The 20,327-nt window shown below is 40.0% G+C and overlaps 1 protein-coding gene across 5 annotated transcripts in view; it reads right to left on the minus strand.

Moving 5' to 3' along the window:
* Positions 1–1,288: 1,288 nt before the first annotated feature.
* Positions 1,289–20,327, minus strand: part of LOC125247667 (NACHT, LRR and PYD domains-containing protein 12-like) — a 78,774-nt gene continuing 59,735 nt past the window's right edge. For all 5 annotated transcript variants that reach the window (XM_048159100.1, XM_048159102.1, XM_048159099.1 and 2 more), the window contains 4 exons: positions 5,203–5,376; positions 4,471–4,644; positions 3,530–3,703; positions 1,289–1,951 (listed from right to left, as the gene is read on the minus strand). In XM_048159100.1, coding sequence (XP_048015057.1) covers positions 1,768–1,951; positions 3,530–3,703; positions 4,471–4,644; positions 5,203–5,376 — 706 coding nt within the window. In that variant the 3' untranslated portion in view covers positions 1,289–1,767. The remainder of the gene's footprint in view (positions 1,952–3,529; positions 3,704–4,470; positions 4,645–5,202; positions 5,377–20,327) is intronic.

Genomic DNA, 20,327 nt, shown 5'->3' on the forward strand with positions numbered 1-20,327 from the left:
AGGGTGTATCCTGTTTTCTGAATGGTTTTCTCAATGAAACAGGCAGATTTTTGGCATCCACTCTGAAGATTACATATAGAACGAGACAATATCCTCCATGATAATCTGTGCATCTGAGAGAGAAAAAAAAAAAAACTCTTTCTCTCTCGCTTTCACAGTCCATCTCATTCACTCAAGCTGGTTTAAAATGAAACAGACTTTCAGCACAACAACCAATTGAGGACATCTTCACTCTGAAAATGAAAGGTTCTTCAATAGTTCTGAAGCCTGGGTGGCAATCACCCAGAATAATCTAAAAACTGCATAGCAACACCCTGGCAACCTCCCAGAATAATCTAAAAGCTGCATAGCAACATCGTTAAAAGTAATAAAAAAAAAACAACAAAAAAAAAACAAACAACAAAAAAAATTATAGATTATTATATAGATTATAGAAAAAAAATTTTTAAAATTATTTGCGTGCAACACGGTAAAAAGCAAACACCTTATAAAAGACCTTAGCAACTGCATAGCAACACCCTGGCACCATTCAGAATACCCTAGAAACAACATCCAGTGTGGTAGAAATTAAAACCACACGAAACCCCTAAGCAACTGCATAGCAACACTCTGGCAACCACCCCAAAAATAACCTACAAATTACATAGCAACGTGGTAAAAGGTAAAAGCCACATGAATTATATTATATATTATTAACCACCCAGAATTATACAAAACTGCATAGCAACATTGTTAAAAAGTACATACAAACACACATACCTTAGCATACCATAATAATATTTATTTCAGACCCCACTGTAGGTGAAGCAGTGATTGCACATTTATGTACACCAGTTTTCTCATGGTGAAAGACTTAAAACCAGGACAAAACTCAATTCTATTACGCCACCTAGCGGTCAAACACTGCAACAGCCTCCTGTTTGCTTTAACTATAATCATTTAAATCTATTCACACACTCAATATAGGCTTTACTAAACCTCTGGTTTACTGTTCCCCATGTCACAAGCTCTTTATGATCAGTCACTTTGATACTTTTGTTCTGTTATGAAATTTTATTTGGGTTTAATTGGAAAAACATCATAAAACTTTGACAAAAAGCAGTTTCTATATCAATGTCTTAACCAATAGAATAGCCTAACCTATCCTAATAGAAAACTGAAAAAAAGGTACAAAAGCTTTAAGAGGTAAATAAGGTATAAAGGTGTATCTTATAAAAGGGTTTGACGGAAATTCGACAGTGACTTAGAATTTGTACCCTTTTCCCTAAAAGAGTACATAAACAATACATTACTTCATATTTTCATTTTTTATTTGAAAAATAAATGCAAATTCATTGTAGCTTAAGTGTCTAAATGCTTTTAGGGGCCACTGTATATACCTGAATCAAAACAATGTAATTCCTCATCAACTATGAACATCTGTATGACAAATAAAAAAGTGTGGTTTGTGATCTATCTATCTACACAAACATGTGCAGAAATTAGCATCACAGTTCTTGAATGAATGCACTTTATGGTTAAACACAAAAGCAGATGATATTCTGCACAAAGTAAAACAGAGAAGAAGAACAAAGCACCGGCCGGTCAGTCCAGAAACACTCCTGCTCTGTTAGAGGAGATGAAGGGGCAGATATGATGTTCTCTGATTATTATGATGGACAGTGAATCTATAATCAGAACAGTTCAGACTCCAGGATATTTTATTAAATCCAAATTTACAGCGTCTCCTTCCTTTCCTGCTGATTCCTTTATATGTCTGATATTCATTCACTGACTCAATTCATCCTCCAGTAACAGCATCCAGTCAGACTCTCCTCTACACAGAACCAGACCATACTCATCAGATCTCTCTAGATTACCAGGATACAGCTGATCCTCAGACATGTGTATCATATCCTCACCCGAAATGGTACAAAGATCTGCTGTGTTTAGAATGTAAGATTTATAGTATCTGAAGATAAGAGAGAACAAAACAACATTAACCACAGATGTGTGTGTGTAAACATACCTGTCATATTCCATGATTTACATTATAAAAACACACATTTACTTAATAAGAATATTAACTATAATAAATTTTAAATGTGTAATTATAATAAATAAAGACACACCAGATTTCTGTGTTTTGTAGATAAAAACAACTAAGCAATATCACAAGAGCAAGAGTGAAAAACAGCGAGGATCACAATGGTCAAAGACGTCTGTCTAATGCTTGTTTATAAGAAATTGAATATAAGAAACTTCTGTCTGCACAAAAAGATGAAAATGCAAGAGAACTTCAGCTAAGTTATGTTCTATATACAGAGTGCAACTCCCATTATGGATGCACTCTTCCCATAACAGTGCACTGAAACACGGGCAATAAATGCAAAAAGAATTTACAACATACTACAGTATTCTCATTATAATATTATGTATATGTCCACTGTTGAAAAAATTAGATGAGAAAAAAAACTGCTGCATTAATAATATCATTAATTGTTTTTGAAAAAGAAACACCTAAAATCAATTAATAATATCATTAATTGTTTTTGAAAAAGAAACACCTAAAAGCAATATGACCTTCTCAAATAGGCTAACCCAGTATCAGTTAACAATATCAAGCATCTGAGCTGTAAATAAAAACCACCCTGCGGAAAAAATGTGGAAATAACTATTCAGAAAAAAAATTAAAGTCAGGGTGATCATCATTTTCATGATCGATTGTCGCTGCCAGCTCTGATTACCCATCCCTATTCCAAACCTGCATGGATTTCTTCTGCCTAAAGCCTAGAACACACCAAGCTGACGCAGATGAACTAGTGGCAACAAAAGCAGACTTGGCTCACATCGGAAGCGTCTGGGTCCAAATTTGCCCTGACACACCAAACCGACGCTCAACACCCAGCGGCCAAGTAGCATCTCCGTTCTGCGCCTGCGTAAGAAGAAATGCCTTTCCGTACCAGCAGGTGGCAGTAGCTGAACAGCCAATCAGAATGATCAGATAGCCCGACTGACTGAAAAGCTGCGACGCTGATTCAACATGTTGAATCGGCTGGAAAAAAGCAGATGAGAACCAACTTCAGCCGATGGTGCAGAACACAATGAGAAAACTTAGTCGGCAGATGAACAAAAACTGCCCGACAGACGAATGTCAGCTTGGTGTGTTCCGGGCTTAAGACAAAAGTTGATATTTTGAACTTTTGGTAACCACTGACTTCCACTGTAAGGGAGAAACACTGAGACTTTTCTTACTGCAAAGAAAATGTCTTCTTTTGTGCTCCACAGAATAAAGAACAGCATACAGGTTTGGATGACGTGAGGGTGAGTAAATAATGACAGATTTTAAATGTTTGGGTGAACTATCTTTTTAAGAAGGTCTACTCATTGAGATTGATATTGTAAGAAAGTAAATCAGTAATCTTTTCCTGCACGCAGCTCTACTACAGACCCTTTCCACATTTCACTCCACTGTACACTTGTAGATGGAGAGACTGAAATACAAATACAGACATTCACAGGATGAGATGAATCTTACTGCTCAACATACATGAGTTTGTTCAGTGAGCAGTTTGGATCCTTTAGTAGATCAGAGATGATCTTGAGTCCTAATCCTCCTAGATGATTTCTGCTCAGATCCAGCTCTCTCAGGTGTGAGGGGTTTGAACGCAGAGCTGAAGCCAGATAACCACAGCCTTCATCGGTCACCTTACAGTCCCATAATCTACAAACACACACAGAAACAATTAAGATATCTGTGACATCAGAACTCACAACAAACACTTAAAATTTCTTAAATCTGTTGAATGATTACACATCCATTTTATATACTGATAAGAGTTAAATCTCTCTCATTTCATAAACTATAAGTTCTGCTAAAAGGAGAATATTGTTCTGAGTCCTGTAGGTCACTGCGACTCATGTCCAGCTCTATCAGACGGGAGTTCGATGATGGTAGAACTGATGCCACAATTTCACTGCACTGACCAGTGAGAGCATATTTGTCAATCTGAACAGAATAATAAAAACTGAATAATTACATATCCATTAACAGTGGTGTAAAGTAATGAAATACACATACTTTGTTACTGTACTTAAACAGCTTTTTTCAACATTTTTACTTTGAGTATTTTAATCTATTGAAATGCTACTTCACTGCATTTTAAGCCAAATACTTTTTACACTGACAAATCTCCTCTTGTTAATAGATATTTTTAAAAAATGGTATAATTGTGAAAAGAGAGTGCAGAGAAGCAGCATGTAGGCAGTGTGCAGCGGGTGAGCTCAGACTATGAGTGCCGTGCAGTGGTTACATGTCCTCTTATTATGAGGACATAATACTTATACAAAGTAAATCAGTAATCTTTTCCTCCACACAGCTCTACTACAGACCCTTTCCACATTTCACTCCACTGAACACTTGTAGATGGTTAGACTGAAATAAAAACACAAACATTCACAGGATGAGATTAATCTTACTGCTCAACATACATGAGTTTGTTCAGTGTGCAGTTTGGATCCTTCAGTCCATCAGAGAGCATCTTGAGTCCTGATTCTCCCAGGTGATTTCTGCTCAGATCCAGCTCTCTCAGGTGTGAGGGGTTTGAACGCAGAGCTGAAGCCAGATAACCACAGCCTTCATTGGTCACCTTACAGTAACATAATCTACAAACACACACAGAAACAATGAAGATATCTGTGACATCAGAACTCACAACAAACACTTGTTAAATTTGTTGAATAATTACACATCCATTTAATATAAACTGAAAAGAGTTAAATCTCTCTAATTTCATAAACTATAAGTTCTGCTGAAAGGAGAATATGGTTCTGAGTCCTGTAGGTCATTGTAACTCATGTCCTGCTCTATCAGAAGGGAGTTTGATGATAGCAGAACTGATGCCACAATTTCACAGCACTGACCAGTGAGATCACAGCCTGCCAATCTGAACATAATAATAAAAACTGAATAATTACACATCCATTAACAGTGGTGTATTTTAATTTATTGAAGCTTTTACTTTGCTACATTTTTAAGCCAAATACTTCTTACACAGACAAATTACTCTTGAAAGTAAGAAAGTAAATCAGTAATCTTTTCCTCCATGCAGCTCTACTACAGACCCTTTCCACATTTCACTCCACTGTACACTTGTAGATGGTAAGACTGAAATGCAAATACAGACATTCACAGGATGAGATGAATCTTACTGCTCAACATACTCAAGTTTGTTCAGTGCACAGTTTGGATCCTTCAGTAGATCAGAGAGCATCTTGAGTCCTGATCCTCTCAGGTTATTCCAGCTCAGATCCAGCTCTCTCAGGTGTGAGGGGTTTGAACGCAGAGCTGAAGCCAGATAACCACAGCCTTCATCTGTCACCTTACAGTCCCATAATCTACAAACACACACAGAAACAATGAAGATGTCTGTGACATCAGAACTCACAACAAATGCTTGTTATTCAGGAGCATCTCTGCCAACAAGCTAGCAAACCACAGTAGTCAATATTTGAAGTGGATCAAAACCTTTCATCAAAGATCAATGTGTTTTGTCCACTGTGGAGAAAAGCTGATTTTGAGGAAAATTAGGTTGTAGTTTCTTGTCTGTTACTATGATTGAAAAGAGGTGTTATTTGTGTAGTGACAGCGTTTAACTCACGAGTTATTGATCCGGGAAATTCGAATCTGTGAATATGTGGACGACTTTACTTAAGTTCCGCACATTACGCCTATACGCCGATTCTTTCCGTGAGTGTTGTCGTGAGTCACACTCTCAATGATATCTGATAATCAGTAGTGGCTCACTAAATAAAATAATTCAATACCTATTTACAATAGGCACTTACAATAAGAAGACCTTTTTAGAGAAAGAGTGAGAGTTTGAGTTTGAGTGTGCATCCAGTTGAGTGCTATAGTGAAGGAAATCTGCCTGCGAACTGAAAGATTTGTGCTCGCCAGGGGCGGACTGGCCATCTGGAGTACCAGGAGTTTTCCTGGTGGTCTGCTGGACAATGTGGGCTGGCCCGTTGCAATGTAAATATATATGAAGAATGAATTATAGTAAATTTACGTAGTCTATATCTTTCCGTCAGCCCAGACAAATTGTTTGCATGGGTGCAGCCCACCAAACAGCCCACAAAACTTGCTGTTCTTGTTGTTATCAATGAGTTTAAGAGATCTAACAACAAGGGAAATCTCAGCAATGTAGACATTAAAATAGGCAAAGTGTTGAGAAATTTGTTTTTGTGAATAAAAAATTTACAATGCAACACAAAGAAATTAATAACAAGATCAATAGCATAGTCACTCCTAGAAAAACAAAATATTTGAGTTATTCCACAGAATTTCTTTGTGGGGAGAAAAGAGAGAGAGATAAATGGGTAATTTTGAAGGGGTAAAATTACATTTTAAAAGAAAGACATTTTTTTTTACCAACTCATTCTAAAAGAACTGACCAGTTCCTTAAAATTTAAAACTTTCAGTCCACCCTGACATGTCTTGATTTGGTGTTGGTTCATGTTCACATTTCATGGTTTATGTTTTAGTTATGCTTTTTCATTGCTTTGTTTGTTTTCCTTGTTTGCCATGCGCTTTTGTCATGTGATTTCCCTTTGCCCTCATGTAATCATGTCATGTGCTTCCCCTGTCTCATGTGTCATGTTCTCATCGGTTGCCTTAGTCATGTGGTTTCAGTTCTGTCTTGTCATTGGTTCTTTATCTTGACTGTTCACAGGTGTTCCTTGTTTGTCATTAGTCTCTTTGTATAAATAGCCCTCATGTTAAGGCACGAAAGAGAACTGAAGGGATTGCGCACTGTCAGAGAGGTGGCTCGTGTACGTGCTTCGGGTGTGTGTGTAGACAGCAGACAGAACGAGAGCACAAGGAGTTGTTTTCCACAACTTATTGCAGTTAACTCTTTTTAATGTCAAACAAGTCAGGCAAGTAACAGTCGTGTACCTAGTCTATTCACTGCTCTTTGCGTTGACCTAAAACTTTGACTTTTCGCAACGTTTTGTAGTAGCCTATTAAAATCAATCATATATCACATGCCATTGTGATATGCATATCGCGATATGTACATTATACGATATTTCGATAATTTTGATAAATCATGCAGCCCTACATTCTGGGTGAACTGCACATACACACACAGGTTTATTTATATATTTGATTTGCAAATTTGTTGTATGATATATGATATAATACTGTCATAATATCTATAGGATTATTCCTGAATGAAGCCCAACAAATTACCACAAACTCCACACTCCAAAGATAAAAGAGAGTAAACTCATTCCCCCACAGAACCATTTGTGAGCCATAAAGTTGGACCTGGGAACTAAAATGGCCAATCGAAGATGACCCCTCCATGTCTGCTTAATTACAAAAGCATTTGATTGTAGTAACAGAGCAAAAGATCAAAGAGACCCTCTTTAACTGTGTTGACTTTTAGAAAACAGATGGATCAGCAAACACCAGGACGCAAGGTGTAAATTCCCAATTTTATCAGAAAACTCTGACTTGCGACACATCTCAAGGGGAAGATGAATGCTTTCCAGTATTTTGATACAAAATTGATTTATGTAAGATGTACGACTTTTGTACGACCAGCAAAGATAACTTCTCAAAGTTCTGACCAAAATCCCTAAGTTTGAAAACAAAGAACTGAAAGGACATAATGCTAATTTCATACAAGAACAGGAGAACTGGGTGTAGGAACCGCCCAAAACAGGAGCTGATTGGCTAAAACACTTGTAAAAGTGGAACCAACAAACTGTTCAAAATTCAATACTACGCTTTGTGCTTTTGCCCTTGCTTGTACTTCGCTTTGGCCTTCACTGAGTTGGTGGACCGACCATCGTCCTGCCTGCAAGCTAAACCATTTCAAGAACTCACTCAAACCCCTGCAAGAACCTTCGTTGAACTTCGCAGACGAAGACTCGCTCAAAGTCCTTCGGTTCTAGCAACTCCTCAAGACGCAGAGAGACACCCACGCAGCAACGCGTAAATCCTGCAACTATAAGAGTTCCTTCAGAACTCTTGACCGAGCAACGCCGCTTCCTTCAACTCCGTCATGAAGGGACATGTGCTTACAGTAGGAACCAAAGCAAGTAAACACAGGTCTCCTAATTTTGCTGAGCTAGTGCAATTTTATTAAGCAAATTAAACTATGGTTGAATTGCTAGTGTATTAATTCTCTCAGGTTATGGTCAAAGAAACTTGTTAAAAGCTAAACAATTGGGGAATCCATTCACCTCCAGACAATAATCTCACCATTTCCCTGTAACTGAATGAATGAGTTTGTGTGTGTATGTGGGTGTATGTTTTTCGTTAGATTAGTTTGTGCATAGTAGATTTAGTTCAATAATGTCTTGTTTGACGTTTCATGCATACAAGTGTCTTGTGTTGTGGTTACCAAATTGCTGCCTTAAACAAAAGATTGTGCTACCTTTGCTTATATTAGTAATTATAATTAAAATATTATCACTGTTGGCCATGTGGTAATATTTTTATCCAGAATTGGTAAAATACTTTAACCTCAATTTTCGGTGGAGAAATAATTGATGAAGAATTAAATATTAATTCTGAAAAATTTACAGTTAATTCAGCTTAGATTTACTGTAATTGAATTACACTTTTGATTAATTAATTGGGTTAATTCTTACATATATAATAACAAAATATGGCACTTTAATTTGCTTATCTAAGAAGCTTACGGCAAGATTTGAAATCTCTCATGCGTGGACATATTTGGGAGAAAACATCCTTATTGCAATACATGCTTCATTGACTTCATCATCATCTTGCTTACAGTGATATTTAAGGACCAAATTTAGTATACACCTTATTAATAAAATATACTACACTATATTGCCAAAAGTTTTGGGATGCCTGCCTTTACGTGCATGTGAGCTTTAATGACATCCCTTTCTTAATCCGTAGGGTTTAATATGGAGCTGGCCCACCCTTTGCAGCTATAACAGCCTCAAATCTTTTGGGAAGGCTTTTCACAAGGTTTAAGAGTGTGTTTATGGGAATTTTTGACCATTATTCTAGAATCGCATTTGTGAGGTCAGGCACTGATGTTGGACGAGAAAGCCTGGTTTGCAGTCCACTCTAATTCATCCCAAAGGTGTTCTATCAGGTTGAAGTCAGGACTCTGTGCAGGCCAGTCAAGTTCCTCCACACCAAAATCACTCATCCATGTCTTTATGGACCTTGCTTTGTGCACTGGTGCGCAGTCATGTTGAAAATAGGAAGGGGCGATCCCCAAACTGTTCCCACAAAGTTGGGAGTAGGAAATTTTCCAAAATGTCTTGATATGCTGAAACGTTAAGAGTTCCTTTCACTGGAACTAAGGAGCTAAGCCCAACCCCTGAAAAACAGCCCCACTCCATAATCCCCCATGCACCAAACTTTACAATCGGCACAATGCAGTCAGGCAAGTACTGTTCTCCTGGCAACTGCCATCGGATTGACAGGAAGAGAAGAGTGATTGGTCACTCCAGAGAACACATCTCCACTGCTCTAGAGTCCAGTGGCGGTACGCTTTACACCACTGCATCTGACGCTTTGCATTGCACTTGGTGATGTAAGGCTTGGATACAGCTGCTCAGCCATGGAAATCCATTGCATTAAGCTCTCTACACACTGTTCTTGAGCTAATCTGAAGGCCACATGAAGTTTGGAGGTCTGTAGCTATTGACTCTGCAGAAAGTTGGCAACTTCTGTGCACTGTGAGCCTCAGCATGTGTTGACCCTGCACTGTGATTTTACGTGGCCTACCACTTCGTGGTTGAGTTGATGTTGTTCCCAGTTGCTTCCACTTTGTTATAACACTAACAGTTATACCATGGAATATATATAACAGTTCACCGTTGTTACGTTCACCGTCTCGTCCAGGATGTTTGACTGTCACGTGTTCCTTTGTGTTTTGCTCCCGCCACTCATTATTCACCATGGACACTGATTTCATCCCCAGCTGTTTCTTATTAGTGTGTGTACTTAAGTTCCTCCCTGTCTTCAGTCCAGTGTCCGGTATTGTTTGATGTTACTTGTTTCTACGTGTATCCTGACTGCTTTATGTTATTAAACTACGTTATTGTTCCTACTCCTGCCTTCATCGTCTTCTCTAGGATACCACCGTAACAGAATACCGGACCAAAAAACGAAAGATGGATTTCTGCGGTAGATTCACGCTAGTGGCACAGAAGAACCACGATTTTTGTTTATTCACCAAGGAATTCATCAGTGTTGCACTCTCCTGCCCCTTCGACGACGAAACCCTGAAGTCGTTGTTCTGGATCGGGGCCAACTACCATCATCCCCTGGACCTCCCAGACACCTCCGGACTCAGCTGGATGGAAGCCATCATCAGGAGTCTGGAGAGCGTTCGTCCCCGATCCAGAGCACAGCCAGACCCAGAGCCCGTACTTTCCCCACGGACCGCGGAGTACTCGTGCGAGCCCCCCGCAGACGGAGAGTTACCACCGGCAGCTACAGGTCAGCCAGATCCCGAGACCCCGAGGACAGAGGTGACCAGCGCCCAGGAAGTGGAACTCCACCAGACGTCTGACCAGGGGTGTGAGCCCACGACATCTGCGGACGAGGGAGATTCGACTACGGAGAGGGAGGACTGGCTGATTGACTTCAGCGATGAGTCTACGCCCACCCGTCCTCTTCATCCTCGTTACTTACCAGAGACATTATTATGGACTGTGCTCTATTTACAGATTTTCCCTCTACTGTTTGCTCAGCCAGTCCTCCTACACCATCGCTGCTGGATATCGTCTGCCCTTCGCCGTCTCCGGGGAACCCCTGTGACGTCGAGCCGCAGGGCACACTCCCACCAGCAGCACATAAGCCAGAGGTTCCGGTGGCTCCGCCTCCAGCTGCCGTCCTCAACGCTCCATCTCGGCCCGTCGACCTGCCGGCTCCGTCCAGGCTCCTCCCAGCTACGGTTCCGCCGGAGACCCTCCGACTGACGGCTCCTCCGGCCTCCCTCGTCCGGCCGGCTCCCCCTTGGTCAGTCGTCCCTCCTCTTCTGCCACGGACTTTCGAGACGTCGAGTACTCTCCGTCCCTCCACCCCTTCGGCTACAGAGGGCTCCTCCTTCCCCTCGGAGTCGCCTCTGTCCTCGGTCGAGCCGACGTCACCGCAGCCCTCGGGATCTCCAGCTACACCTCTGCTGATCGTCGCCTGTACATCGCCGCAGTCTCCTAGGCCAGCGACGTCGCGGGAGTTCGCCAGCTCTCCGTCTGCGCACCAGAATCCACCTGCCGAGTCTCCGTCGGTCATCCCCCAGATGCCTTCAGTCCGCCCTTCAGCATCTGGACTCCGTCCTCCATCTACCCGGCCGTGGACTGTCGGATCTGGGGAGCTCTGGGTCTGTGCCAGCGGTCATCCACCCACGCCGCCAGGGGATCGTCGTCCTCCCTTCATCACTCAATCACCTTCACTCCGCCCACCTCCAGAGCTACTGTTACGTTCACTGTCTCGTCCAGGATGTTTGACTGTCACGTGTTCCTTTGTGTTTTGCTCCCGCCACTCATTATTCACCATGGACACTGATTTCATCCCCAGCTGTTTCTTATTAGTGTGTGTACTTAAGTTCCTCCCTGTCTTCAGTCCAGTGTCCGGTATTGTTTGATATTACTTGTTTCTACGTGTATCCTGACTTCTTTATGTTATTAAACTACTTTATTGTTCCTACTCCTGCCTTCGTCTTCTGTTCTGTACTTCGTCTTCTCTAGGATACCACCGTAACAACCATGGAATCAATCAACCAAATGTTACTTTGTTTGTTTTGGTTTACTAATAATTCTCGCTGCATACTTAATGTGGACATTATATTCTTATTTGTTTTATTAAGTGTTTACATTTTTTACCTCACATGCTTTTATTTTGAAGTCTGGCAGCGGCACCCTGTGTTTACATTGGCACACTTTTTACGTGAAGCGTCATTCTGATTGAACATTACCAGAGAAGGATAAACCTTTGGGTACTCACTATACAAATGTTTGTTTAAAAAGGTTTCTTTCTACATCTTAGCTCCTGGCTGAAGGGCACAAGGTACCATTTTAGTTTTATGTTTTGTGGTAAACTTTGAAGGACTTTGAAGTGTTTATTTTATCTCTTTCTTTAGCTAATGTTGTTATTGCCTTGTCAGTGTTTCTCTTGATTTGCACTCCAGATAGATTGATTACAGTGAAACAGCACTTTATTTGGTAATTTTATATAATTAATTTACATTTTTCTCTCTAAATCGAAATTGTCAGTTTTACCAAAATTAATTAATTGTTAACTCGGATGTTTCATGTAACGTAGTTAACATCGCACTCTAAAAGGAGATTGTTGCAATTAAAACAATTCATAAATTCATATAGGTTATTACATTAGCCAGTTTGCTAAAATGTGATTTATTGACACATTATTTATGATGTAAGTTAATTAATTGAAAATGTATATTCGTTTATAGATTTATGGATATTTGTATACAATTTGCAGGCAGATGTCTAATGATTGTTTGTTTGTTTGTTTGTTTTTATTCAGCTCTTATGGTGTTTTTGGAAATTAAATTCTTTATAAATATCAGTTCCTGAGAGTAAATTGCATCTGTTCAGCTGGGAATGCTACAGAAGCAGTCTGCATGCCTAGGTGCTTGATTTTATACACCTGTGGCCATGGAACATTTGAATTCAATGATTTGGAGGGGTGTCCCAATACTTTTGGCAATATAGTGTATGTAGAGGTAAACAGATGAACCCAGAATATAAACACAATGTACAAGGTTTCATGTACATTTTTCCCCATAGGAAATCATTATAAAGAAAAATAATTAACATGCAAATTTCTGGGTTCAACTGCTTTCCTTTATATATTAAGCATCATCAATACGGTGTATACTGAATTTGATATTTGTGCATTAAGGCACGATAATTTTAATGTTAAGCGTTTTAGAATGTCATACTCTGTTTTTAGTGATTGAAATACTGAGGTAGGTTTTGTATAATGATTGAATGTATCTCAAACCTCAGTATCTTCAGCTGACAGTTTGGGCTCTTCAGTCCATCAGAAAGCAGCTTCACTCCTGAGTCATACAGCTTATTGTGACTGATGTCCAGCTCTATCAGAGGTGAGTTTGGTATCTGCAGGGCCAAAGCCACAGGTTCACAGCAGGTGTAATCGAGAGAACAATTGAAGAGTCTGTAAAAACAGGATATTTCAAGCTATATACAGGATATACAAGCTTTCTAGAAAAAATATAAATGTCATGTATGTTAGAACTGATGTGACAGTCAAGTGCAAATAACTTTCAAATGTATGTCTATACAAATCACTGTTGAGTAAATCCATGTTTACTCTCTAATATCAGTAAAACATGATACTTTACACTGCATCTTATGCTAAAATTGATTTTCAGAGTTTAAAACTTTGATTAAACAGCTGTCAACAAGTTCCTTACATGGATTTTCTGCAGCATCTCACAGCTGGCAGGAGATTCCTGTAGCCTCCCGATTCATAACTGTACATCCTCGGATTGAGCTCATCCAGCACCTCCTCTGACATCATCAGTACGTAAGCCATCAATGAGCACATGGAAGATGAGAGGTATCTTTCTGCAGATGATCTAAAGTATCTTTGTATTTCTGTATATAATGAATTGTCATTGAGCTCCAGTAAGCAGTAGAACAGGTTGACTGAAGTTTCAGGTGAGATGTCATGGTTTTGTAATAGTTTTATAATGTATTTGGTTGTTTTTGTGATGCTGTCTTTGCTGTCTTCAGTGTCCATGAACAAGCCTCTGAGCAGTTTCTGATTGGATTCCAGTGAAATGCCCAGCAGAAACCGTAAAAATAGGTCTAAATGTCCTTTCTGACTTTGCATTGCTTTCCTAACAGCCTTTTTTAGTAAATCATGTAAAGCAATATTTTTGTCTGGCATGTCGATGTGATCAGGCCTGACCTCTCTTTGTGTTTCTTCATTGAAAAACTGCAGTTCATTTTTGGTTTCTTCAGTGAAAAACTGCAGCTCATTTCGTGTTTCTTCAATGAAAAACTGCAGCTCGTCCATGTTCTTGTTCAGGTAGCAGAGGAACACATGCACTGCAGCGAGGAACTCTTGAACACTCAGATGCACGAAGCAGAAGACCTTCATCTCATGAAGTCCAGCTTCTTGCTGAAAGATCTCAGTGAGCATTCCTGTGGACTCAAAGTCTTCTTCACTCACATCAATACCACATGCTCTCAGATCTTCCTCATAGAACACAATGTTTTCTTTCTTCAGCTGTTCAAACGCTAGCTTAGCTAACTTCAAAATCATTGTTTTATTGGAATCTAAAAGCTTGGGACAATCTCTTTCTGTTTTTCTGTCATGCTTCTGGTTCTTCATCCTCATTTGTATCAGCAGGAAGTGAATGTACATTTCAGTGAGTGTCGTGTTGATGTTCTCTGCATTGTTCTCAATGAGAATGTCCTGAAGAACAGAAGCTGTGATCCAACAGAACACAGGAATGTAACACATGATGTAAAGACTACGAGATTTCTTAATGTGTGAGATCATTCTGGAGGCCTGAGTCTCGTCTGTGATTCTCTTTCTGAAATACTCCTCCTTCTGCTGATCAGTGAATCCTCGCACCTCTGTGAACAACCCTATATACTCAGGAGGGATCTGATTGGCTGCTGCAGGTCGTGATGTCACCCAGACATGAGCTGATGGAAGCAGAGTCCCATTGACCAGACTTGTAAACAGTTCATCTATAGATAATCGCTCCTCAACACTCCTCTCAATTTCACTGTCAATTTCACTGTCAAAATCCAGAGGCAGTCGACTCTCATCCAGTCCATCAAAGATAAACACAAGATTATGTTTATATATCTTACATATCTTTGATGTTTCTAGGTCCTTCAGTTCTGGATTAAATCTCTGTAGAAACTCATGCAAACTGATCTCTCTGTCTTTAATGCAATTAATTCTTCGGAATGGAAGCAGAAAAACACAGTCTATATCCTGATTGGCTTCTCCTTCTGCCCAGTCCAGAATGAACTTGTGCACTGAGACCGTTTTTCCAATGCCAGCGATGCCTTTGGTCAGAACAATCTTTTTCTTCTTTTTGTTCAGAGTAAATACATCATTGCATTTGATTGAACTGTTCTGTGATTTACGGGGTTCAATGGCTCCATCAATCTCCAGAATCTCATGTTCTGGATTGACTTCTTTAAGATCTCCCTCCGTAATGAAGAGTTCAGTGAAAACATCCTTGAGATGTGCTTCATTTTCTTTTTTACACTCACAAATGTGTTCTGCTTTCTCCTTCATGTTCATTTTGTGAGTTTTCATGAATTCATGCAGCCAGAAATCATCTGTTATGAAATAAACAAGAAAAGCTGTGACCAAAACAACACTAGAAAATTAAACTAAAAAAAAATTTCACATTGACATGATTATCATCAAAATCAACTGGTATATGGTATTTAAATACATAGCACTGAAAGCACTTCTGTTCTGTACTGTGATCAATTTACATCAAACATGCTAAAATCATTTCTGATTCCACTGTAAGGATTTGAGTAAGGTTAATTCACCTTGTTTTCTTTTGAGTTTCTCATCTGACTCTAATGATTTTTGCACTGTGAATAGAGAGAAAATTATGAGACATTATGTTCATCAAAGTGTCCTGAAAAGGCTGTACATCATGTTTCCACACTTTATTAAACAGCACAACTATTAAATTATTAACTAAAGCAGCATATTAGAATGATTTCTGAATGATAAATGCGGCCTCTGTGAACATAAGAATCTTCTTTTAAAAAAAAATCTGAATATATGTTTCTTTAAATCTATTCTTCCTCTCGTTCTCTATTCTTCCCTTTATTACCTTCAGTGTAGTTGTTCTGTAACTTTTCAGCCAGCTGGTTCTGGTTCATCTTCCTCAGGATGTTCAGTGTGATCTTCACAGCTTCTTCTGCTCCAAAACGCTCCATCATTATATCCACTATATCAGTGACACCAGCCTTCTCCAGTTTACCAGCTCCAACAGGTCCATCTTCTTTTAAGTAACTCTTAAATCTCTTCAGACTGTCTTCTATCAGGTCATCTAGAGTGTCATGAAGCAGCTTTTTTACAGATGCCATCGTCATTCAAGAACTATTGGAAAAAGAGAAAAAGCTCAAAAAACATCTTTTATAAAACAGTTTTGAAAGTTATGAGTTTTGAACCAGACATGATCTAGAATCTTTATTCCGTGGATGTCACTGTCTGTAATCTGACACTCTGAGCCTCGTTTCAGACGCGTAAAATTCAATTTAATATTGGTCAGTGTAATGTATGTACTATGGGGTATCATAGTTTTTGTGAAAAGCCTGCCCCCTAGTGGTGACCTATATAGTAATGTATTGAGAATTGAGTTTCAGTTCAGTAAAAAGAATAACGCGAGTTAAACCGCAAACGATGGTGTCGCGTTATTATTAATCTGCCAGCAGACACAACAGAATTGGTGACGAGGATGGGATCGACAACCACAGATGCGACAAAAAGACCTGAATGGACAAGAAACACGAAAAGAGCGCGTGAGTTACATGGAAGAGAGAAAAGGCCAATTAAATGTGTAAAGCGAAATTGCAAACGAGCAAAAATGTCAATGATTGGAGCTATCACTGCATTTGATAATAATGCTGAGGATTGGGGAACTTATGTGGAAAGAGTGGAGCTATACTGTGTGGCTAATGACATTGAAAATGATAAGAAAGTGGCTGTTTTGCTGAGCGTGATGGGAGTGAAGACATATGGACATTTTAAATGAACATTTGAACCCCAAACCCTTAGTAATTGCGGACAGATTCAGATTCCACAAGCGGAACCAAACTAAAGGAGAAAGCATTTCCGAATACATAGCTGAGTTGCGCCGATTGTCAGAGCATTGTCAATTCTGAGCTGGACTGGCAGATGCATTAAGAGACAGGCTTGTGTGCGGAATGCATAATGAAAGTACACAAAAAAGACTGCTGACAGAAAAAGATTTGACACTCGATCGTGCACTGAACATAGCAATATCCATGGAGACTGCAGCAAAAGATGCATTAGAATTGCAACAAAAATCAATGGGCAAAAACGGAAAAATAGAAGGCACACAATGACAGAAAGCATAAAGTGAAACGTAAATCCACCATTGTACATCAAGTAACTGAAAATGAAGCGAACACAAGTTCAGATACTGATGATCTCTCATGTCTGGAACTGTACAATATTAAGGAGACAGATCGAAGAGTTATTTGGCTCACACCAGAAGTGTCAGGAGTTAAACTCAAAATGCAGTTAGACACTGGATCTGCCTTATCGGTCATCTCAGCAGCTGATTACAAACGACTGTTTTCAAAAATACCACTGCAAAAGACATCAGTGATATTAAAGACCTATAATGGTGAAAAAGTGTCTCTGAAAGGAAAATTACTAGTAACTGTGAAGTACAAAGAAAATCAGCAACAGCTCAACCTGTATGTATTGGAAAATGGAGGGCCTGCATTGTTCGGACGTGAGTGGCTGAGGAAAATACCTCTGGACTGGCACACAATAAAAAACTTGAGTGTGTCCCAGCAAATTACAAACAAAGAGACACAAATGACTTTAATGCAAATTGTACAAAATGCAGAACCTGTGTTTCAGAAAGGAATAGGAACGCTTAAAGGAATAAAAGGGAATCTGGAGTTGAAAGAAGGCACTTCTCCAAAATTCTTTAAAGCCCGCCCAGTCCCCTATGCAATTCACCCTAAGGTGGAGGCGGAGCTGGATCATTTGGAAAAAACAGGAATCCTGACTAAAATCGAACAGAGTGAATGGGCAACGCCCATAGTACCAGTGATCAAAAAGGGGAAAACAGGGGATGTGCGTATTTGTGGAGACTTTAAAGTGACTATTAATCCAGCTCTTCATGTAGTACAGTATCCCCTGCCACGCATTGAAGATATTTTTGCATCCCTATCTGGTGGAGAACACTTTTCAAAAATTGACTTGGCCCAAGCTTACCTCCAAATGGAGATGGACGAGCAATCCAAGAAATTCTTGACCATCAACACACATAAAGGGCTCTATCAGTACAACCGTCTTGTCTTTGGAATCGCATCAGCCCCTGCCTTGTGGCAAAGAGCAATGGACCAGGTGCTGCAGGGCATCCCGGGAACGCAGTGTTACCTCCAGAACTTACAATGTGTGCTGACTCGACTGTGTGAGTATGGACTAAGAGCTAACAAAGAAAAATGTTCTTCAACAAAGAAAAAAGTTTTTCAAGTCTCGGATTTCTTATTGTGGTCATGTGATAGACAAAGATGGTCTACACAAGTCGGAGGACAAAATTGAAGCTGTGTTAAATGCACCACACCCACAGAATGTGTCTCAACTTCGATCATATCTTGGACTTGTGAACTACTACCACAAATTTCTTCCAAACCTCTCGACTGTGCTACATCCATTGAATGCACTATTGCAAACAAGAACACAGTGGAAATGGTCAGACAGTTGCGAACAAGCTTTCCAAAAGACCAAGATGCTCATAACTTCTGATATAGTGCTGACACATTTTAACCCATCCATACCCATCAGGCTGGCATGCGATGCGTCACCGTATGGAATTGGTGCTGTGTTGTCACACAAGTTTCCAGAAGGCACGGAAAAACCGATAGCCTTCGCATCGAGATCACTAACGTCAGCAGAACGTAACTACACGCAAATAGACCGAGAAGCACTTAGTCTGGTGTGGGGTGTAAAAAAGTTTCACCATTATCTATATGGTCAAAGGTTTACCCTGATCACAGATCATCAGCCTTTGGTCTCGATCTTCAACGTGCGGAAGGGTGTCTCAGTTATGGCCTCGGCTAGGCTGCAGCGTTGGTCACTCTTCTTGGGTGCTCACCAATATGATATCGAGTACAAAGGCACCAAACTACATGGTAACATGGATGGCTTGTCACGTCTTCCACTGAATTCTACAGAAGAGTCACATAGTGTAGATTCAGATGTGTTTCACACCACAATTGTGAGTCAGTTACCTGTGACAAATGCCACCATTCAGAAAGAAACCCGTAACGACCCAACATTGTCCAAAGTCTATGACATCACAGTACTTGGATGGCCAGCACATGGTAATTCACTGTATCCAGCATTCTCAGCTAGGAGAGAACAGCTTTCTGTGTGCCAAGGAACGCTGATGTGTGGATTAAGAGTTGTCATTCCCTCCAAATTGCACAGTAAGATGTTGGACACATTGCACGAAGGACATTTGGGCACGGTAAAAATGAAGAATCTTGCATGTAGTTATATGTGGTGGCCAGGAATCGATAAACAGATTGAGGATCTGGCAAAGGCTTGTCCTGGATGTCAAAGGACCCAGAACTCTCCACCATTAGCTCCTTTGCATCCCTGGGAATGGCTGTCAACACCATGGCAACGAGTGCAGATTGACTTTGCTGGACCATTCAAGGACTCCATGTTCTTGATCGCCATGGAAGCGCATTCTAAATGGCCTGAAGTTGTCCCGATGAAGACAACCACATCTGAAAAGACTGTTTCAGTGTTGAGAACAATATTCTCCAGGAACGAGTTGCCAAAGCAGATTTGCAGGGATAATGGAAGACAGTTTGTCTCAGATGAGTTTCATAAATTCATGAAGCTGAACGAAGTCAAACACATTACTTCCGCACCATACTATCCTGTCACTAATGGCTTGGCAGAAAGGTTTGTACAGACTTTCAAGAAAGCAATAAAAGCAATGGACAATGACAACATTTCACTACAACACAAAATAGTCAACTTCCTTTTCATGTACAGAACACACGCCATGACTGGTCAAACACCAGCGATGATGTTTCTTAAGAGAAACTTAAGATCTTGCTTGGATCTCATCAAACCCAATGTTTGACGTCACATGGAAAACAAACAATTTGTGCATATGAAGTACAGACCCACAAGAAACTTCTAAGTTGGACAAGAGGTCTTAGCATGTGACTACAGACTGGAAAAGTGGCAACCAGGTACCATCGTCACCAGAACTGGACCCTTGACGTACACAGTGAAGGTTGGAGAGAACACATGGAGACGCCATGTAGATCAGTTGGTGGATTGCCAGAAAAAATCCTCACCTTTACCTGTCCCTTATTCAAATGACAAGGACAATGATGCTGTTGAAACTGCCCCTCCTACATCAGTTAACGTGAATGAATCTGAGCCGCACAAAGACGAACCAGTTGCGACAATTCCAGTTGTACCTCTACCTGAACCTTACCCAGGCTTACAGAGACGTTATCCTGAGAGATGTAGAAAACCTCCACAAAGGCTTGATTTGTAGATATGTTGTAAT

The sequence above is a fragment of the Megalobrama amblycephala genome, linkage group LG15, assembly GCF_018812025.1.
Source record: "Megalobrama amblycephala isolate DHTTF-2021 linkage group LG15, ASM1881202v1, whole genome shotgun sequence".
Lineage (NCBI taxonomy): Eukaryota > Metazoa > Chordata > Actinopteri > Cypriniformes > Xenocyprididae > Megalobrama > Megalobrama amblycephala.